A 22,944-nucleotide genomic window follows, 5' to 3' on the forward strand; every position below is an offset into this window, starting at 1 on the left:
AATCCACGCTCAAACCACTGCACCCATGCCATTAAAATAGCACATGACATGTGATGCAGACTGTTTTCCTCCCCTTGATTAAAACTGAACTGTAATTCTGAATAAGCATGTAAGCTAAATTGCAAAAGAAATGTTCCTGATGTTATCCAAATCAACCTACAGAAACAGGACAGGTGGAAGCATTTATTTCCTTTTGATACAATATTTCAACAATATTACCAAATCACTGATGTTACAGCAACTAGTTCTGTAAAATTGTTTTTACAAAGTTCTTGATTATAAGCGATGGCATTTAACAACCTCTGCCTAAATCAACTTTTCTCTCCAAGGAAACTGACTGATCTCCAGACTAACTATAATAGGATTCAGAGGGGGGATCTATTTTCCCAAGTCAGTATCCTAGTTCACATGCTTCAAAAAAAATTCTTGATGTGCAACTAATGAAATCCCATCAAACCGAACATGGAAATTTCCTCACTGTAGGACTGAACCAGGGAATTTTGATTTGTTCCAATAGCTCTTTAAATTTACCACTCATAGAGCTCCAAAAGGACAGGGGTGTGTTGGGCTAAGATTGTGGATCAAAAAAGGCAATATGAAGAGAATAACAGCAACTGTACTAGCCTAAAATATAATGAAAGAATATTAAAATTGCTAATCGAGAAATTAAAAAGTCTTCCTAAGTTACAATACTCAGTTCTATAGTTACATAACTTACTGAGTGACTTTGGGTCAATCATTCAGTCTCAGCCTAATCCTCCTGTCACACAGAATTGTTGTGAAGATAAAACTGAGAGATCACAATTATGTACAACACTCAGAACTGATTGGAGGAAGAGTAGAATTAAAACAAATCTAAAAAACAAATAACTTGATAATTCAATAGACCATATGAGTTTGTTTAAAAAGAGGACTCTTTTCTACAAGTTTTCAAATCAAATCAAAGGGTGATAGACTACATGGAATAAAATGGATTACTTGGGGGGAAAGGGCAAGTCACTTGTGGAGAATACACAACTAGCTAAAAAAATATCAGCTGAAAACTTTGGAATGTGGCTAAGTTACAGGCTCACTAAAGTACAAAACACACTGCAGAAATAATGCAGTTTGAGACTGCTTTAACTGCCCTGACTTAATGCTACGGAATCCTGGGAATTGTAGTTTATTGTGGCACCAGAGCTCTCTGACAGAGAAGGTTAAATCTCTCACACAATTCCTAGAATTCCCTAGCATTGAGCCAGGGCATTTAAAGCAGTCTCAAATTGGATTATTTTTGCAGTGTGTTTTGGACCTAAATTACCGTACTACCATTAGCACAGCATAACCGATATGGCAGTAGTTACTGGAATCATCATCTCAGTTTCTTGATAACAGTTTTATTTTCAGTGTTGTACTCACTAGCAAGAATCATGGTTTTCCATAGTACATGGAAATTATGAAAGCTTAGTTCTTTCTTCTACTCTTTTTTTACTTTTCTGGTCCAAATCTGACTAGACATAGCACTAGTTGCTGGCAAAATTAAGATTTATCTTACCTTTCTGGGGCCTGATGATAAAAGATTGTGTTGCACCATTGACCAGTCGGCAATAACCATCTATCAAGTCAGCCATGTTCTCAGCAATGGTTAAGGATGGTGCTGTCACTGTCAGTGGCTACAGAAAGAGTGAGAGAGAGAAAATAGGGCACCAAACAAAGAGACATTATTTATAGATACAAACATTTAGTAGAACAGCTGAGTTGTTACATCAGAGCTGAGTATGCAGTTGAAAAACAGTAAACAGAAAAGTGTATGTAGCTGATTATGCCCTAAAATCTTGCAAGTTGGATGACCCTATGAAAGATGTAGCATATAAGCAGCTTCATATTTTTAGCTGCCAGCTTTGCCCATCTCTTTGTGCTAGAAAGCAGTGCCACTCCATGTGATTTGTATGTAGCTCACTCTGCATGGATGCATCCATGGGGTTATGTTTGCTTTATTACTCGCCTTTCCCCAAGAGTCAAGGTGGGGTCCAACATAGATTAAAAAAGAATGTTTAACTAAATACGTGAAATTATTTAAACACATAGGTTAAAACAGATAAATATAGCATTAAGATAACAATACATGTTAAAACCATCCAGACATATTTATTTTAAAATATAGCAATTTAAAATCCCTAGTTTAAATTTGACTGGGTAGGCCTGCCAGAACAGAGAGGTCTTTAATGTTTTGTTTTGTTTTAAATTCAGGCAGCATTATTTAGCTGTTGACTCTCTCCTGGAAGGTCATTCCTCAGTCTAGGGGCAGCTGATGAAAAGGTCTTCTGGATGAAGGACCTGGCCAGATCAAGAAATGTCCCTCAAAAGACCTGAGTGTAGAGGGCAGATTATACAGGAAGAGGCAATCTTGTAGGTAACCTGGACCCAAACCATGTAGGGCTTTAAAGATATTAACAAACACTTGACTCATTTTGATGGCACAGTACATTCATGTAATTTTTCTAGACTCTGAAATATACTGTAACTATGGGTGGAGTGAGCTAAGAAATAATTTAATTGGCCATTATGGTTGTTGTTAACTGACTTCAAGTTGACTTCAACTACACTCCAAGATCTCCTGTCCTCAACTGGTCTGCATAATTTCTTCAGGTTCCTAGTCATAGACTCCTTGATTGAGTTTATCCGTCGGTTATGCAGTCTACCTCTTTTTCTCCTATCCTCTACCTTTTCAAGCATTGTTGTCTTTTCCAGTCAGTCATGCCTTTTCATGATGTGGCTGAAGTACCACAGCCTCAATTTGGTCATCATGAATTCTAGGGAGAGCTCAGGCTTAATCAATTACAGCACCCATTTGTTTGTCTCCCTAGTCATCCACTCTGTCTAAGCATTCTTCTCTAGTACAACTCAAAATGAGTTTTCTTTTTGCCAGCTTTCCTCACTGTCCAACTCTCACATCCATAAACGGTGATAGAAAACATGATGGTGTCCTTACTTTAGTGTTCAATATTATATCTTTGTTTTTTATAATCTGTGTACAGGTGACATATCAAGACAATCAAATGTAATGGTTCACCCATTACTTTAAGATCCAGCCATAACTTTTCATGGTCTATGTACTTAAAAGCGTTCCAATAGTCTATGAAGCACATAGTGATTTTTCCCCCTGGAAATCTCTGGTGTGTGCCATTATCCAGAGTATGTTTGCAATGTGATTCCTAGTGTCCCTTTCTTTTCTGAACCCAACTTACACTTCTGGAATTTCTCGCTCCATATATGGCAGGTGTCTTTGCTGAAGTATTTTAAGAATGAGAAATTAATGCAATGGTCCTGTAGTTACTGCAATCTTTTGTGTCTCTTTTTTGTGTATGGGAATGTACACTGATCTTTTCCAATCTATAGGCCATTGTTTGTTTTCCATATCTGTTCTCAACAATGACCTCATATGAAATAAATAGTAATAAAGAGTCAAAAATATATTTAGTTAGCAGAACTAGAATACCAGCTGATCGCTTGTTTATACAAGTTCCAAAAACTATCAACACAAACAAGATATCAAGAATAATTTAATGAACTAAAATTTATTTCAACAGCAAGAGATAATATGGTTTCAAGTTCCACTGGTTTCAAAAGGGGAATAAACAAGACACATTTTTTCCTTAATTGTATCAAGTATGTTGAAAGGAGTGCTTGGACAGCAACAATCTATCTGAGAACAGAGGAAAGCATTCAGGTTTTAAAGGACATGGATGTTCCATTTCTGTGTTCTTGCTCTTTGCCAATACTTCCCAATCTCCTGTAAACATTGTTGATGATGATGTCCAGTAAAGAGCAATATCAAGCAAGACCTCAGAAGACTAATTTGCAAGATCAGAACTATTTCCATCCACAGTTGCCCACTACAACTTGCATAATCTTAAAATATCTATAGTGGTCACACATTCCAGCTTTGACAATTAAAAAACTATACTAACAAGCACCTATAGAGAGCAGTAGGGACTTTTCATTAACAAATATCACCATGATTAACTGCAAAACCTACAGGAGGACTGGATAGTATGAGCATGTGCTCCTCATAGCTAACAAGAGACATGTTGTCTACTGCTATGGACTCAATTAGCCTCTAAGAGTAACAACACATCACATCACTATACAGTGGATCCTTGTTATCCTCCACTGGGGTTTGGTTCCAGGCCTTCCCGTGGATAACAAAATCCGTGGATGCTCAAGTCCCATTAAATACAATGGCATAGCAAAATGGTGTCCCTTATATAAAATGGAAAATCAAAGTTTGCTATTTGGAATTTATACTTTTTTGGGAATATTTTCAAGCCATGGGTGCTCAAATCCATGGATAAAAAATCCGTCGATAAGGAGGGCCAGCTGTATTCGTATATAGCACATATGTCATACTAGTTCAGAACAGGAAATGCGTCAGTCTCTGCTCACAGAGCAGTTTGAAGTAATAATCTGATACTGACTATTTCCTACATTTTTATGTTCTGTACTAATTCATGAGAGCCAGTGTGTTGTAATGGCTTGAATACTATGACTCTGGAGACCAGGTTTTGAATTCCTGCTTATCCATGGAAACCCACTGGGTGTCCTTGGGCAAGCCACTCTCCATTTCTCAGCTTCAGAGGAAGACAAAGGCAAACACCCTCTTAACAAATGTTATCAAGAAAACTCCACTGAAGGTTCATATTAGGGTAACCATAAGTAAGATATGACTTGAATCCACACAACAACAACAACAACTGATGAAGTAAACCTCACTGTCTAATCATGAAAGAACAATGTCAATAACAAATTACTTACTTCTGGGGCTCCAGATATTTTCATTTGCAGCACTCCTTTCCTGTCCTTATCTTCACTAGTTGAATACTGAATGGTTTGCACTTGATGGAAATCTGCCAGATGGGTAGGCTACAGAAAAAAAAATAGTGGAAAATGAAATATAAGTATCTACCTGAAGCTTCCCATATCCTGCTCTGTCCTTCTATTCTTTTTATCTGAGCCCCAGAACAAGTCAAGTAAAAGTGAAAAAATCACATATAAATAGCAACCCTTATAGAATGCTGTTGAAAAATGGGAACCACAGACTAGAAGCCGAAAAGACAAATGATGACAAATGATCAATCTCCCACCTGAAATTAGAATTGTTATCAACAAGTATATTTCTGAGTTTTATTTTCTTTTAGTATTTCAGTTCTCATATAGAGATTAAAAGAGATAGATAAATATACCCTAAAGGCACCAAATCCTGTCTGATTTTGGAAGCTAAGTAGGGTCAGCTCTGGTTAGTACTTGGCTGGGAGACCGCCAACAAATAACAGGTGAAGGCAGAATAGAAATAATAATAATCATCAAGACTCTTGTCTCACTTTCTCTACTCCTCAGTGACACAGCTCATTCAAGTTTGCTCCTATTTATGCAGTTTTTCTCAAAGGCCTTGACTTCCATTAATCTCAATATACCATACCATTTATTTCAAAGCATAACAAAACAACTGATCAGACTTACATTGGAACCTTTGTCTGTAAGGTAGCTGATTCCTTCTTCTGGGCCAATAGCCAACTCCACTGAAATAATCCAGCTTGACTTTTATATTTAATAGTCCCAAGGAGGCGATGAAAAGTGAGAAAAATATATGTACATATTTTTTTAAACAAGGAAAAACATTTTCATCACAATTCAATAATCAAGAAAAGGCTTGAAAATACAGTAGTAGGGGTTCAGTTGCAAAACTCCAAGTGGATGCAAAAAACATGAATAATCATGACTCATATTGTTAAATTTCAGTGACATAAACGTGCATTCTTCAGCGTGTCCTCTTTAAAATTGCCACCATTTGATAATATGAGATGTGATGACCTGCAAATAGTTTAATTCATGGACCTGAAGAGCCAACTATAATATTAATCAATCAAACAAAAAATTAAATGCTCTGATAAAACAAGTGTGATGGCGGACCTGTGGAGATAATGCATTCACATATAGGGAGACCTGGTGTCAATGGAAGATCTTGGGCAGGAAACTGTTTCTCAGGTAGGTGAAAAATTTGCTGAGATAACTGTCTATCTTGCCTCTGAGGACAGTCATGGAAACTAAGGAGACCAAGAATAGCACCGCCCTATATTCACTGGAAAGAACCTAGCAGGAACTAGGATTGAACACCACTATTCATTTATTGTATTTTTAAGAGTGGTATGCCTTGGGGTTGTCATGAGTCAGAAACGACTTGCAGGCAGACAACACCATCATGTAACTGTGTAAATGTTGCAGAAAAACAACAGTCTTGTAGCATACTAAAGACTCTGGGCCAGTACAGACGGCCCCAAAAGCCAACCACACAGTGCGGCCCCAATCCATAATTTTCTGACCTAAAAAGAAATGGCAAAATGCCACTCCCTTTGAGGGCTGAAAAAGGGCAGCTTTTCCACCACAGTGCCAGTTTTTCATACTCCTGCGGCGTGCAGCATATAAACGCTGCACCGCCAGAGCGTCACAATTCTGCCCACCATCTGGGAGGGTGGGTGGGCGTCATGACACCGGCTTGGGGGCATCATGGGGGCAAGTTTCATCTAGATGTCATGCCCCCACACTGCCCGCAAGCCGGCGTATTGTGCCGGTTTGTTTTCTGCTGCTTAGTTAGCTTTATTTATCATAGGTTTTTGTGGATAACAGCTCCCTTCATCAGGTTATTTATTTAGGACTGGGACTTAAGGGAGCTTCCAAAAATTAAAACAGGTAGATATAAAAAAACTTGTAAAGATAAAAAATGCAAAAAGAAACTGTTAAAATTGTAGTAAAACTATAGCAATAGCAATAGTAATAGCAAGTACATTTCTGATCTGCTTATCAGTGCACTTAAGCACTCCCTAAGTAGTTTACAATGTATAAGCTAATTGTCCCCAACAAGCTGGGTACTCATTTTAGTGATCTACTGAAGGATGCCAGGCTATATAGACTTAAAAAAATTTAAAATATATCCATTAAAAGGGCAACAAATACAAATAGTATTGCTGTACTATTCTTAGCCCTTTCCTTATAATCAGTCAGCCACCTCATCAGATACATAAAACATAGCTCAGAAAATATTTATATGCCAAGAGGCAGAGATATGTATGTGAAGGAAATGTAAATGTAAAATTTTTATCTTTATCACTTCTATTCCGCCTCAAATAAACAAAGAAACAAAACACTGAAAAACATCAGGTTTTAATCAAAACATTAAAAACATAAATAATCAAAAGAAAAAGAGCAAATAGAAAATCCAACACATTACGCAATGTGTTTCTCCTTGAACAATGCATTTTCCGCAGCCTTCGCAAACAAAAATGTCTTTTCATGGCTGCAGAAAGATAGCAAAGATGGTGAAGTCTAATCTCTTTGGAAAGGGAGTTCCAGAGCCTGGGAGCAGCCACCAAGAAGGCCCTGGATTCCCACCAGATATAACTGTGAGGGTGGTGGGACAGAGAGAAGAGCCTCCCTAGATCTCAAAACACAGGTAGGTTTGCATGGAAGCGTATGCTCCTTCAAATAACCTGGGCCTGAGCTATATAGGGCTTTACAGGTTATAACCAGCACTTTGAATTGTGCCTACAAATGGACTGACAGCCACTGGAGTTGTTGCAACAAGGGATGCAACAAGATTATGGGCAGTCTAATGTGTATTAACTCGATTCTTTGGGTATAGAAAACTATTTTTTTAAAAAAGAGTTTTTGCATATTCTGATATAATTATTTACCACAATTACTAAATTGTTCTCAGTTACTACCATCCGATATTCAAAGATATAACTGTGTTAGTCATTCTGTAAAGGGCTCCTGAAGCAGCTCTGAGACTAACTGAAAGAAAGAAACTGGTATCATGAGATTTTAGAGACAGCTCATGCTACCAGCTTTTTTTCAGTTAGGTCTCAAAGATGCTACAAGATCTCTTTGCATACTATCCAATATGTTTTTAAAGGGTTTTAGAAATATTACCCATATCTAAAGAGAGAACGTATGTCACTGTAAACTGGCAGTGACAGCTGTCCTTTCTTCTGGCTATAAAATCTGACAATGAATTGCTGAACTAAGCAATAATAATTAGAATGATTCTTTCCTAACATACCCTAGCAGTTGAATATAGCATACTTACACCAAGAGCACATTTGAAGCATTCTTTATCAAATCTGTACACTGGTGAAAGGATCTCAAAGAATTTCAAAATACTTTCTTCTCTGTTGAGGTTGGCAAATTGTCGAAATGTCTGCTGGATCATTTTTCGTAGGTTTTTGGCCTGGGTAATAAAATATTCAAATGTGATCATAAGGTGCTGCCAGGAAGAGTGAATTTTAACTACTGTACATTTATCAGCATGATCATAGTAATATTTGCTTGCAGTAGCACAGAAACATAAATATTCATAATTCTGAGGTAGAAAGTAGATTATTAAGCATTTACAGTATTCGTGTTTCATTGTAGAGAGGTGATTTTACTAGACTAACAAGTATTGCTGGAAAAAATCCATCATAAGATCAAAACAGCCTGAATGTTTGAAATAACTACCATTGTTTGCCCCTTTATCATACTTCCTAAACCAGCAATTCTTAACCAATGGTCTGTGGGCCCCTGGGGGAGTATGATGACTTCACAGGGGGTCCACAAAGACTTGAAGAAATGTTATTTGCTCTCAGGTGGCAGAGGGGGAAGCCTTGGAGTGGAGGAGAGAAGAAAGAAGAAAAAGGTAAGAAAGGTGGGAGGGAGAAGAGAGCTGGTAATGCCTTCCACCTCATATGGCTTTGCACAACCCAAGCGCAATCAGGTAGACACCTGGTCAAGAAGACAGGCATCTAGACCACTTTCATGGAATTTTCTGACCTATGGGTGCCTGCCATGGAGGTGGTACATCCACGCTGTGGGCCACCAACTCTCCTCCTTTTACCCCCCCCCCCGACCAATCAGGCTTAACCCCAGGTTGGAAAGTGGGAAGTGAAAGAGAAAGGAAGGAAGAAGAGGAGGAGGAAAGAAAACTCCATCCCTCCCACCAGCCCAAGCATCAACAGCATGGCTCTGCCTCCCTGCTCTCTCCCTCTCTCACCTCTGCCTTCCTAACTCTCTCTGCCTTGGCTGTTTGTGCTCTGGTTCCTCCAGGAACCCCAAACGAAAAAGGCAAAAACATGCCCCTGTGGCAAAGATGCCTTGGCCAAACAAGTTCCTGGAGACCCATCCAGACATCCCTTCTTGCTCACTGGCTCTCTGGCTCTATCCCTTCCTATCTGCCTTCCTCCTTTCACTGGCTGCCCCTGAGCAAAGTGCTGTCAAACTCTGGTGGCTACACCTTTTAAAAGTCCCCAGAAGCCACGCTTGGCTGTGGGAAAGGGAATCTCAGGTGTCGGTCTTGCTGTCCTGCCCTCACCATGTGAGTGTGTGCACATCTATGTCTACCCTTGTGTGCATAGATTCCCCTCATTCCCATGCTCGCTGCTCTCGGATTGGAGCAAAACAACAACAACCCCCCCCCCCCAAAAAAAAACCCCACTTGTTGTGTGCAGAATGACAGGCTTTGGGGTTGTTGGTGTGCACAGAACTTTAGGCAAAGGGAGACAGCAAAAGGCAGGTGTACTAGCTGGCTGGTGCTGTGAGCAAGCATGTGTGTGTGTGTATGTGCTCATTTGTGGGTGTGGGTGGCTCTGCCTTCAGGAATCTCTCCCCCATGCACATCACAACAGCACACAAGGCAGAGGAAAAGGAAACGATCTTGACTGCTCTGCATCTCATGTGTGCCCATGCACACACCCAGCAACTAAGGGTGGAATATAAATATTGTAAATAAAATAAATAAATTAAATCAGAACACCTTGTACTACTTCACACTACTACTGACACACACAGCAGTAAAAATACATCAGAGAAGACTTTGGTGGCCAAGTATTTATTTCATTCCTAAGGCCCCTTTCTCCCAGCTCACAGATAAAACCATTTAAAACTTTACAACAAAATTTAAAAGACAATTAAAATCAACTAGTTAAAAACAATATAAAAGCTTTAAACAAAACTCGCATGGAGGGGGAGCAAGGGAACAAGATCAAGTAAGGCTCAGCTTGGGGTATTTTTAAAAAGTCTTTTACTGCAGTTTCAACAAATTTAGATAAATGTTAAGCAATTTTAAATAAATATTTGACAGACTTTAGAGTTATAAATGTTGAGCCTTGGTGGTCTGCAGCAACAAAGGATATGTAAAGGAGGTCCGTAAAGAGAAAGTTAAGAATTGCTGTCCTAAGCCAACTACATAAGGGACAAGTTCCACCAACAGAACCACAGCAGCCTGTGACATTTGAAAAACAAGGAGGGAATGGAAGTGTATCATTTGGAAAGCACATGCAGCAGGTTCACTTACTGCATATTAGATATACTACTTAATATATTTGTATTTTGTTTATGGTCTTACTCTTAGTCAACACTAAAGCACTGTAAACAATGCATCTCAAAGTTAGATGCCCAATCCACTCCATGTCAATTGCACTTAAACCGCAACTATTGTAAATCCATCAATTTCCTTAGGAAGTAAACATGTTGCACATAAAACAGTGTATGTTAAATAACACAAAGCTTATCTTTAACCAAATATGCCCCCACCATTACATAAAACATAACACAAGTAGTGTAGTATGTATTGTATTTTGCAGTATATTATACTGTATACTGTATATTGTATAACAATATACAATACAATACACAGGGCAGAGACTTATCCTCTGTCTTTGTAAAAAAAAACCTATGTTGATGGTTGATGCAAAGTAAATTAAATAAATATATATACTTGGATAGAGTAGAGAGTGGCATGGGCAAGGTACATCATACAATGATTTCTACCATCTGAAGAGAATATAAGATTACCTTTACTGAATCCAGCAAACTCTTCGGGAAAAATCTTTTTAAACCAACATCTTTCCTAAAATAAGAAAAACAAAATCAGTGATATTTTTAAGAAACATTGTATACCTTTTCTGGTGTAAACTAAGGCATCACTACATCATGTGAGATTGTACATAATTTAAATGTACACAATAATACACAAATCAAGTTAAAATTGATTTTACAAAACAACTTACCTGTGAAAAACAAACAGTTCCGTTTCAAAGCACTTTTATAACTCTCTTACTGACTGTACATTTGAGAAAAAAGAAAAGAAATGGCAATAGCCCAAAAGAACTTCAATATTTCCTCTACTCTGCCTTTAGGCCAGACAACTAATCTCTTGATCTCATTGGATATTCACCAACCAAGGCTTATTAAATCAGCAGTCATCTACTCCTATACTGTTAGCTATGAGACTCCAAAAGTATGTTACAAACAAAGCTAGACTACTGCACCTAAACTAATGCCATGCTGAAGCTGCTAGTTTTTAAAAATCCATCTTCAGGATGCTAAACTCTACACTATTCAGCTGTCAAATGTTTAGGCTAAATGGATAATGCATAAGGCTTCAATTAAATTCTCAGATTCTACGACTGTTTTGCGAATCCGTCCTGAGATCTGACTAGCATTCTCTTTTCTTTTGTCCAATTAGATTATAAAAATCTACACTGGACCCAAGGCTGGAGATGGATGAATCTGACTCTTTTGGTTGGACCTGTCAACCTAATAATGCTTCCCCCTCTGGCACACATTTTTCCATGCTCGCTTTACACAGAGTGGCATCATATGCTTCACTAAAAACAATGCTAGGGACCAAGTGTGTGCGTGTGCAGGGGGGAAAAAACAATAACACAAAAATAAGCAAATGAAGGAAATTTCAACATATATTCTCTCTCATGAAACCAGGAACATTTCTGCCCTTGCAGTAAAGCTGACCGAACCAAAAAGCACTCCACATAGAACGCTACAATTTAGGGGAACCATTTCCAATTGACTGTAGCCCTCTTTTTTAAAAAAACAAAACAACAACAACAACCACAGAGTCTGCTTTTAAAAAATCTCCTAACTCATGCAAAAACATTAAGATTAAAGGTAGCTTTTTTGCAGCAACGAACAGGAGAATTCCTGCAGTGATGCTAAGCAGAAAAAGTATGTGATAAAACTTTCATAAATATTAAGTCCTTTGATGTATTTCTTCTCAGATGCAAACTGCATGCAGTTTATCCTCCTCTGTAGGATTAGATAAATCCGACAGACTACATGACATGCAAGAGCACTTTAACAGGGACTCCATCACACATTTACAAAAATCCATCTTACATTATTAGTCTTTCAGTATGTGGTTGCCAGGCGTTGGTTTGAACTATACAGTAAACCCTTGTTATACGCTGGGGTTTGGTTCCAAGATCCCCCATGTATAACAACATCCGTGTATGCTCAAGTCCCATTAAATATAATGTAATAGCAAAATGGTGTCCCTTATAAAAAATGGGAAATCAAGATTTGATATTTGAAATTTATACTTTTTTTTGAAAATTTTCAAACTGTGTATGCTCACATTGGTGTATAAGAAGGGCTGACTGTATTTTATAGTATTATAACATTGTTTCCCTGCAGATTGTTAACAGAGCCTACCCTGTTTCTTGGCTTCTCAGACATATTTGGTTGGCCACTGTGGGAATCAGGATGCTGGTTTAAAAGGACCTTTACTGTTTGTAAGACTCTTCTAATGGTCTTGTTACCATTTCAATACAAGTCAAATAAATATATAGTAAGTTGAAGCAAGAGCATCAATACAACTTACATTTCATTGCTTCAGGCTTGCAATATAAAGATGTTATAATGTAGTAATGCCACAGACCGTGACTCAATGACACACGAAGATCAAACACTAGCATTATATGTTAGTAGGAAAGTAAATAAGTCAATAAATAAGTGAGCCAACTACAGTGATAGCAATGTGCAGATATATAGACAACACTCAGACTTTTGAGCAGTGGAGATCTGTTCACAGGAACATCCACCTCAACATCCAATTCACTATGGAAAAAGAAAAGGAAGGAACACTGCCATTTTTAGATGTCCCAGTCATCCACAAACCAAACCTATGTTTGGGTCACACAGTATACCGAAAACCCACATATACAGACCGATACCTGCACAAGAACTCCAACCATCACCCAAGACAAAAAAGAAGCACAATCAAAACACTGGTAGACCGAGCAAAACGCATCTGCGAACCCCACTTCTTGGAAGATGAACTGAAGCATTTGGACCGGGCTCTACAGGCTAATGGCTATTCCAGCTCAGACATCAGAAGGGCTGCCAGGCCTAGGAAAACCCAGAGAAGTGAAGACAAGCAGCCATCCAAAGGGAAGGTATTTTTACCATACATCAAAGGAACCACAGACAGAATAGGCAGAATAGGCAAAGTGGTGAGAAAGCACAACCTTCAAATTGTTTACAAACCAATGAAGAAAATCCAGCAAATGCTGCACTCAGCCAAGGACCAGAGAGACCCTCTCACAGCCGCAGGAGTTTACCGCATACAATGCAGCTGCGGACAAGTCTACATAGGGACCACCGAATGCAGTGTGCAAACAAGAATCAAGCAACACGAGAGAAACTGCAGACTGGGCCAGCCAGAAAAAATCAGCAGTAGCAGAACATGCCACAAACCATCCTGGGCATAAAATACTGTTTGAAAACACTGAAATTCTGGACCATGACAACCACTACCATGTCAGGATGCACAGGGAAGCCATTGAGATCCACAAACACCTAAACAATTTCAACAGGAAAGAGGAAACCCTTAAAGTAAACAAGGTTTGGCTACCAGTCCTGAAAAAGACTCAACAAATGCAAATGAGAAATCTCCCAACAGACAATAAGCACTATCAAGCAGACACTCATCCTCTTGTGCAGACCCTCCCACCCTGAGGCCTGCCATCAGAAACAAAAACAATATACATGCAAATCACTCCTGCCTTTCCCGGTCACACAATATATATAGCCAAGTCCTTTCCAGGCAAACATTCTCTGAAGATGCCAGCCACAGATGCTGGTGAAACGTCAGGAAGAAACTTTTCTGGAACATGACCACATAGCCCGAAAAACCCACAAAAAACCATTTATATGTGTGTTTATATGCCCAATTAGGAAGTAGATTGCTCCTTTAGAATTGGTCTGGCATAGGTGTATTTAGATGCAGAGGTGAAGGTGCAAATTTTCTGGGAAAGAGTGGAAAAATTCAGCCTCTTTTCAGTCCATCGTTTAGCGCAGCTTGGGTGTGATTTCCACCTGGTTTCAAGGCATGTGTCATCTAAATGCCCTGCCTCTAAACCAGGCAGAAACCAGTTTATTTGGCCCGTGTGTTTCAGGCCTTAGACTTTGGAAACCAGGCTCTGAATTCTGGTTCAGCCACAAAACACACTGATTGACCTTGGGCAAGTCTCACTCTCAGCCTCAGAGGTTGGCCATGGCAAAACCCCTCTGAAGAAACTTGCTAAGAAAACCCTGGGATAGGGTCTCCTTAGGGTCGCCGTAAGTCAGAAATTACTTGAAGGCAAACAACATTACAAATTTTCTTTATACATGTATTTATTCATATGTGTATTTTGTTAAGTTGAGTGTTACTATAAAACCCAGAAATCAAACAGGAAAATTTTAGAAAATTTCACAAAGTATATGTAGGATAATAGTTGGCAAGAACAGAATATAGGATGGGGAAACTGAAACTTAAAGAAATGATCAGTGCTAACGTGGAGGGAAGTCAAAAGGTTTTTAATGATTTGCCGAAGATTACAACAACAGAATCTGAAGATGTATGATATAAATAATGCAATACTAACCTAGGTTGTATACAATTAATATATACACATTTTGATGTATTTTGATATCAGTGTTATGTGAAATTGGAGTTGAATATGGATGTTGGGTGATGCAACACATGGAAAGGCTGCAGCATGGTGGCTGACATGACGTTTCATACCATATAGGATACGCCCGATGGCACAGCAGACATGATGCAAGATGCTGATGTAAGAAGACTAATGCAAACAACTGTGTGAGAAGATCATGCTGTGGACAAAATGTATAAATATGGGTGTGACCTATGTTCAATGTGGTTGCTGTTGTTAGTGGATGGTTGCCTGGATAATTGTTGGTTTGTATATAGTGCTGTAAATACTCTGAAGTAAAGTCCTGTACATAGAACATGGAGACTCTATTATTAGCACCTTGGTCAGTTATACTCGTAGGTGCTGACAGCACTGCTGAGCCCAGCAGAGAAGGACCATTTAATTAGTATGTGGCTCTTACATTTGAGGAAATACTCTCTATATGTATAAATGCATATTTCACCTTTGCTTCTTTTTTAAATAAAAAAACAAATTTTAAAAAAGAGGGGGGAAGGGGAGGGAGGGTGGGAGGGAGAGAGAATCAGTTTCAAGCCACTGTTTTTTCTTGATATGGTGAAATAATGAGGAAAGAAATCACGATGACATAACAATGGAGGGACTCTGTTTTCTTCCTTTAGCCAATATGGTGCACATTTTTTCTGGAAACACTGCAGATGGTAGTATGATGCAAATTTCCCTAAGATGTTGAAGGGTCTCAAATGTGACAGCATAGATCTTTGCGAGAATCCCACCATTCCTTCTTGAAAGAAAGTGAACTGAAATGAGAGGTGGTTTTAATTTGCTTCCTAGGGAATATAGCAATAGAAATAGAAATAGCAAGTACATTTCTATACCGCTTATCAGTGCACTTAAGCACTCCCTAAGCGGTTTACAAAGTGTAAGCTAATTGCCCCCAACAAGCTGGGTACTCATTTTAGCAACTTGCAAAAGGATGCCAGGCTGAGTCGACCCTGGAGCTCCGCAGGATTAAACTCACAATCTTGTAGCTGTGAGTGGCTGCAGTACTGGCCTTTAACCACTGAGCCACCAAGGCTCCTTAATTATCAAGAAGATTCAATGACAACTGCTCAGACTAAGAGCATGTGCGTGAATCCCACACTACATTTTTTTGTTATTGATCTCATTTTATGATTATGTCCAAGCTTCTCATCTACACTTGTGTTGTATAATTCATGCTGATAAAACAGAAGGTCCTTGATGACAGACATTTCTGTGTCAATCATGCAGATCTCAGCCACACGTGCAAATGGAAAGACCCCATAATAGCTTTTCCACTGCAGCACAATATGTAGTGTTTATTTCCTTACTAGACAATGAGCGCTTTCTTGAATGATGAGTGCTATCTTTCTATAATCTTCTGGCAATCAATGCCCATAAAAACTACTGATATTATTTATTCTTTTTATTTATTTTTAATTAAAATATTTTTATCATGCCTTATATCAACAGACCTCAGGGTGACATAGAGGTAAAATCAATACTAGCAGGTTAAAACAATATAAAACAAAAATAATAATTAAAATACACAAAAACACATTAATCACATTAAGATGTTAAAGCAAGTTTGAAAGATAAAACTGTTTATAACTTGCATGAATAGCACTTGAAATAAATCAGTGTGCACAAAGACTTTAATAAATAGCCATGTCTTTGCTTGTTGTCTATATGAAACCAGATTTGGTGCCAATCAGGCAACTACGTAAACTAATATGCAATTACAGGATGTCATTAAAACTTCAAGCCACAGCATCCTCCTTTCTCCCTTTTGTCAGCTGGAGTGGCATGTTGCTTCTGTGAGCACTTTTGATTATGCTACCTCAAAAATAAAGCAATTTGGCTTAGGATACTAGAAAAAATTCCCACAGTTGTCCTCTTGTATCCTATAAAAATTTTGTTTCTTCCAGGAGCCCCCCCCCCCAAATATATATATATATATATATATATATATATATATATATACTTTGAAGAGCATGTTCTTATCCATGCTGCCACAGTGGCAGACAAAAAGAAACTGATGGAAGAAGTGATAATCATTTCTAGACCTGCTTGCTGAGGATGGAGCAGGGCTACTACTAAAACATTCACTTAGGAATAGAAGATTCCAAATGATGCAATGCACAGGTGGAGGCGACCCACGTGTGAATCACAGCGACCACAAGGAATAAGTTTATCAATTCTGCATAAATGTATTTAGAAGCAAATCTTATTGAATTAAGTGAAATCTCTACAACTTTCATAGGCAAATGCATGTAAACCTGCAATCTCTCTCTCTCTCTCTCTCTCTTCCAGTAATATGACTAATGTAGATCATGGTCTCAAAATTGATCTTTTAGGGAATACTTTTTATTTCTTGCTTATTTGTTTGATTTATATCCCACTTTTTCCCCAAGAATGGGACTCAAGGCAGCTTACAATTAAATAAAACAAATGCAATTAAACTATACAATGAATAAAAGTATTTACAAAATCATGACAAAATTTAAAAGCATGCTAACAGAAGTCAGCACCCACCCAATGAAAGGTCACTTCCACAGCTTGTCATGAGTATGCTATTGCAAGGAACATTAACCTTTACATATTGACCTCAAGAATCAGTCACCCCACATTGTAAGCTGAATTTTGCCATCTGTTTCCCACTACATCCTTCATGCATTTCTGCTTCCTACAAAGGCTTTGTAAGAAGGCCTTTACAGCATTCTAAAAACCTATCAATACAGGCATACCTTGGTTAACCAAGTCTCTGAGAAAGTCTTTTTATGCCTGCCCATCCCCTTCTCCTCCTTGTCCTCTGACTAGCTAGATGTTTGTTTTAGCAGCATTCGCATTGGGAGAATGGTAGGGTGGGATTCTACTCTAACCAGTTCCACTGTACAATTGGAGTCTCCCCTATCCAAAGTGCTTGGGATCAGAAGTGCTTTTGGATTTTGGAATGTTTGCATATATATAATGAGATATCTTGGAAATGGGACCTAAGCATAAAAATGAAATTCATTCATGTTTTGTAAATACTTTAAACACATGAAGGTAACTTTATACACACAGTTTTTAATTTTGTGCATGAAAAAAGCTTATGTACACTGAACCATCAGAAAGCATAGACACCACTATATCTCAGTAACCCATCTGGACAATTTTAGATTTTGGAATATTCTGGTTTTTGGAATTCCAGATAAAAGATATTCAACCTGTGGCCATGTGTATCTGCCTGCAACAAGCAAAATAAACAGTAGCTGCCTATGAAATCCTTTAATGAACATGCATGAGCAACAAAACAGAGAGTAAAGGGAGATTAGATAAGCCTCATCAGCTATGCCCAGCATTTTTTTAAGTATAAATTTCTGGCCATTAAAATGAAAACTACAAGAAACATGCGGCTGGTGAAAGAAAGAAAGAAAGAAAGAAAGAAAGAAAGAAAGAAAGAAAGAAAGAAAGAAATCATTACAGGATACATTTTGGAAGAAGCCTTCAAATGATCCCTAGAAAATTTCCAAGATGTTGTTTATTCATGCAAGGCTTACCTGACCTAGTTGTTTCATTTTACATGTGCATATCTTTAGTTCTGAATAAGACGTTGTCTGAAACATGTTCAATTGTTGTTCTTATTTGTGGTGTAGAAACCTATAGCTATTCCTTCCATGTTACTCCTGCCTCTGGTACCAAAGTTTCTGTTAAAGAGGAAATTCACAGGAATACACCTACTTTGATACCTGAGGTACGCTTGTACATGGCAATGGCCAAACTGCATTTCAGTGGGTTGTAGCAACATGGACTATTGTTCTGGAACTGGATGCAAAAGTCTCTGTTGAAATTTGTCTGGGAGCCACTATCTCAGTTTGTTCAAGTCAATATCTGGCATTTAATGTTGAGCTCCTTTCTCAACACATGGCAGACAATTTGTGTCTTTGCTAACCACATCTTAACTTAGCACAGGAATAGAAGGAACAGAAAGTGTATTCCCAGGCGTTAATAAACAACTGAAGTGTAACTTAGGTCCAAAACACACTGCAGAAATAATCCAGTTTGAGACCTCTTTAACTGCCCTGGCTCAGTGCTACAGAATTCTGGGAACTGCAATTTTCTGAGACATCTAGCCTTCCCTGCCAGAGAGCTCTGATGCCACAATAAACTACAATCCCCAGGATTCCTTAGCACTGAGCCAAGGCAGTTAAAGTGGTCGCAAACTGGATTATTTCTACAGTATATTTTGAACCTAAGTCTCATGACTGATTAATCTAATCAGAAACATATAATCCATTTTATATAAAGCACTGCTAAATCTGAGAACTAGGCTGGCTGATCACACAAGCACTATCAGAATGCAGATGGCCAGTACAACTATGACACTGAATATCAGCACATTCAAATGATGAACAATTCCTTTTGTCTTGATCTGTCAAAAACAGATGAGCTCTTGCCTCCTCAATAAGTGGAGAGGTCTGAAATGTAATAAGTATTACAATTTCTGGTTTTATCTTAATTAAAGCAGCAGCAGCAGCAGACCTCCCTGTAAGAGCTTTTAACTAAAGTTACATTTTTTCTCCTAAACAAAAGGCAACCAAAGTCTGAAGCAAAATCCACATACTTACTCTAATACTTCATAGTTTGACTTCTTATCTAATGCATTGCCTCTCATCTCCCAGTATGATCTCCTGAAAACAGCAAAGAAAACACTTGTCAGGACAAACCAAAAGTAACCCAACAGTGCATGCAGAGCCTCACAGCAACTTAACTAATAGAAGCTGAACAGTCCTAATGCTCCTAAATCTTCACACAGATTAAAGAAGTCATCTCATAAATACTTCTCATATATTGATCATCTGAGGAAAGCTTTTAAAAAAACCCACCTTTCACCACTGTATCCATAATACGTTTTGAGGTCCCAGAATAAACTCCAAGCCCTCTGTTTGTCATGTCGTAGTTTCCACAATATCATTTTCACAGCCATCAACACCACATGATGGAATATGATATCCAGGGAGCAACAAGTGGATTTAGGTATGGCAATAGTCTTGAGTGTGAGATCCAAGCGGTACTGGTTTTATTATTTTAAAAGCATTTTTTTTAAAATTGCACATTAGCTTGAGGATTTCCTGTAGTGGGAAAGGGTCCAAAACAGTACTCCTAGCCTTCTCCAAAATGGTGCTGTCCAAATCTTTTGAATTTTTAACCACATCAGTCCCAACAAGCATGGACAATGGTAAGAAATGCTAGCAGTTGTAATCCAAAGCATCTGGAGGGCATCAGAAAAGGAAGGCTGCGGTAGCTCATCTTTCTGATGTTGCGTCTGCCATACTATGTGAATTGCGTTGTAACAAATCCTGATGACAGTTTCCGACTGTGTTATCTCTATCAACCAATTAAAGATCAAACTTTGCTTTCAAATACTGTGGTCTTTCCATTAATTTCACTCTACAACATCTCTAGGCTTGCTGCCAATCCAGGAGCCCTGGTGGCGCAGTGGTTAAATGCCTGTACTGCAGCCATTCACTCGAAACCACAAGGTTGCGAGTTCAAGACCAGCAAAAGGGCCCAAGCTCGACTCAGGCTTGCATCTTTCCGAGGTCGCTAAAATGAGTACCCAGACTGTTGGGGCCAAATTAGCTTACTTGCTAATTAGCTTACTTGCTGTTCACCGCTATGATCTTTGGAATAGCGGTATATAAATAAAACATATTATTATTATTATTATTATTATTATTATTATTATTTGACATCTACATCTTGCTGCCAATCCAATCTGAAATCTACAGCTCAGACTCCAGACTCTGACCAGTAATGTTTTGCTATTAAGTCAGTCAGTCAGTCAGTCAGTCAGTCAGTCAGTCAGTCGTCTGTCTGTCTGTCTGTCTGTCTCTCTCTCTCTCTCTCTCTCTCTCTCTCTCTCTCTCTCTCTCTCTCCCTCTCACCTGTCTCCCAAGATGGGATTTATGTTTTTGTTTTGTTGGTTTTGTTTGAGGTGGACCCAGGGGATTTTTTTTTCCTGCCCTGGGGCCCTCCAGGGGCTCCACTGACTGCCCAAAATGTATCAAACCAATCCCCAAACCTGGAAGTGGCAGGTAGTTCTTGTTCTGAAAAACAATGGTTTTTGTTTTGTTTTGTTTTGTTTTAAATGTTGAACAGTAGAAGGATCCCCTGTGACCTATCTGAGAGGTATATTGCTGCTCCTGGACACTTCCAGGAATGGCCATTCAGGTTTTTTTCCATTAAGAAAAAGGGAAGACAGGGGAGTCTGGAAGGTTTGAAGTCTTCAAAGACTGCCTTGGTAGGCTGCACTTTTCTCAGCCCTGTCAAGCCATATTACATGCCTAGAATGCAGATTCTCTTTAACAATGCTCTTTACAATGCAAGCAACGTAAGAACATGCACCCCTGAAAGTTTTCTACTGGTATGTATGTTACCATTACCTTTGGCAGTCAACAGCATTCAGAATCACGCTACACTGCAGAATTCAACATTTGTTTTTCCTTCTGGATTACTCTGTTGCTTATTTGCAACTTATTTTGTATTGATTGATACTTTCCCGGCTTTATTGTGCAAGACAATGGCACAACTTTTTGAATGTATGAGTGTGCACACGTGTGTGTGTGTGTAAAGATAAAACAGTACTTGGCCCCGTGCTGGCTTAACCAAGCCAATGTTCAAGCTATGAAGCTCACATGGCATTCAGTATCAGACTGGGAAGACTTGCAGTCTGCAGGTGTGTGTCTCTTACACAGGAAATTCCTTTAACAGTAGCAAAGACAACTTTGCTCCACATGTCCAAGCTTTGCTTCAGTTGTGCAGATAGCTATCAATCTGCTTGGGATTCTGATTCAGCACCACTGGAGATAGAGAGACGCCTGACTAATATGCTTACCTCTTGGTGAGAAGTAACCTATTCTATCTAAAGATTGCCTGCAGAGTAGCCCATGCAGGAGGCCAGATAAAGGCCCTCCACACTGTTTCCTTTGAAAGGGTAGGACTGAAAAACCTCTGTTCCCTTCTCACTAAAGCACTTTCCAAAAACTCCATGAAACATGCAGAAAGGAGGTGCCCAATAATGATCTAAATGCAAGCAGTCTTTGATGCTTTCAGGATGAGTGTATGAATGTTTGAAAGAAACAGACACAGAACTGCCACATCAAAAACTCCTTGTCATGGAGTCTGGGGATTTTATTAGCAGACCACCAAAGGAAGAAACCATCAAATCCTTGCCAGTGAATATCTTCCTTTAGAGGAGATCACTGAACTAATTTCTCCAAAGCCTACTGCTTATTTCTGGAACACACAATATCCCCTGGATGATGTTTGGGCTCTGGAGAGTAATAAAAAGGCAGCTGTGTTTTTGAAGGTCTTACTTTTTTTAAAAAAAAAATCAATTTCAGATGAGAAGGATCAGGATAGCCAAAGTCTAATCTTTCCTAACTTGAAGTTAAAAGGTTCTTAGATGTTGCAACAGTGGCAAATGTTTTTGAACATGCTTCTATCCAGTTCTCTCTTACCATGCACATGTACTTCAAACAATTTAGATAGGATAGAAAATAAACTGTGGGTAGGGGTGAAGGTAGTCGTCTTTCTTAGAAGATTTTTTTTTTTTTTTTTGCATTCTCTCTTCCCCTCCTTAGGCAATTTTCCCTACATGCAAATCCTGCTGTCTCCGCTCATTCAAACATCCCACTTGTTCCTACTGAATCACATGGCAATAACTTTGCAAACTGGTAACAAAACATGTGATTCAAGTCATTCCTTGCTTTGGGAAGTTCTCTCACACACACACAAAAATTTTTTTTCCTGTACTGCTGGATTCCCCATCTTCCTCCTCTCTCAACTTTCTTTGGAAAGATGGTGAATTAATTAGCTAGAGTAGGATTTAGCCTCTATGCATATGTAGATTCAAGTCATTAGTACACTTTTGTTTAAACTGCAAGCTACTTGTGAACCTTCTGAGTCAGTCTCAATTCTTAGGGAAGCATAGCTAGACAAGGGCATGTTTCTGCTACCTTGGTGAGTTAAAGCTAGACCCTAATAGGCTTGGCTTTGGTATTTTTGATATTTAAATATTTGTGGAGTCGAAAGCTTTCATGGCCGGCATCCATAGTTTTTTGTGGGGTTTTCAGGCTATGTGGCCATAGAATCATAGAGTTGGAAGAGACTGCACGGG

General features: G+C 38.7%; 1 protein-coding gene across 18 annotated transcripts in view; it reads right to left on the reverse strand.

Annotated features, from left to right (window-relative positions):
* Window positions 1-22,944, reverse strand: part of PTK2 (protein tyrosine kinase 2) — a 261,623-nt gene that overhangs the window by 93,521 nt on the left and 145,158 nt on the right. For all 18 annotated transcript variants that reach the window (XM_089518030.1, XM_089518031.1, XM_089518023.1 and 15 more), the window contains 6 exons: window positions 19,391-19,453; window positions 10,864-10,918; window positions 8,123-8,263; window positions 5,500-5,577; window positions 4,795-4,902; window positions 1,535-1,652 (listed from right to left, as the gene is read on the reverse strand). In XM_089518030.1, the coding sequence (XP_089374156.1) occupies window positions 1,535-1,652; window positions 4,795-4,902; window positions 5,500-5,577; window positions 8,123-8,263; window positions 10,864-10,918; window positions 19,391-19,453 (563 nt within the window). The remainder of the gene's footprint in view (window positions 1-1,534; window positions 1,653-4,794; window positions 4,903-5,499; window positions 5,578-8,122; window positions 8,264-10,863; window positions 10,919-19,390; window positions 19,454-22,944) is intronic.

This window comes from Sceloporus occidentalis, unplaced genomic scaffold (assembly GCF_023333645.1).
Source record: "Sceloporus occidentalis isolate IW3139 unplaced genomic scaffold, rSceOcc1.0.p SCAF_3, whole genome shotgun sequence".
In the NCBI taxonomy this organism is placed as follows: Eukaryota; Metazoa; Chordata; class Lepidosauria; order Squamata; family Phrynosomatidae; genus Sceloporus; species Sceloporus occidentalis.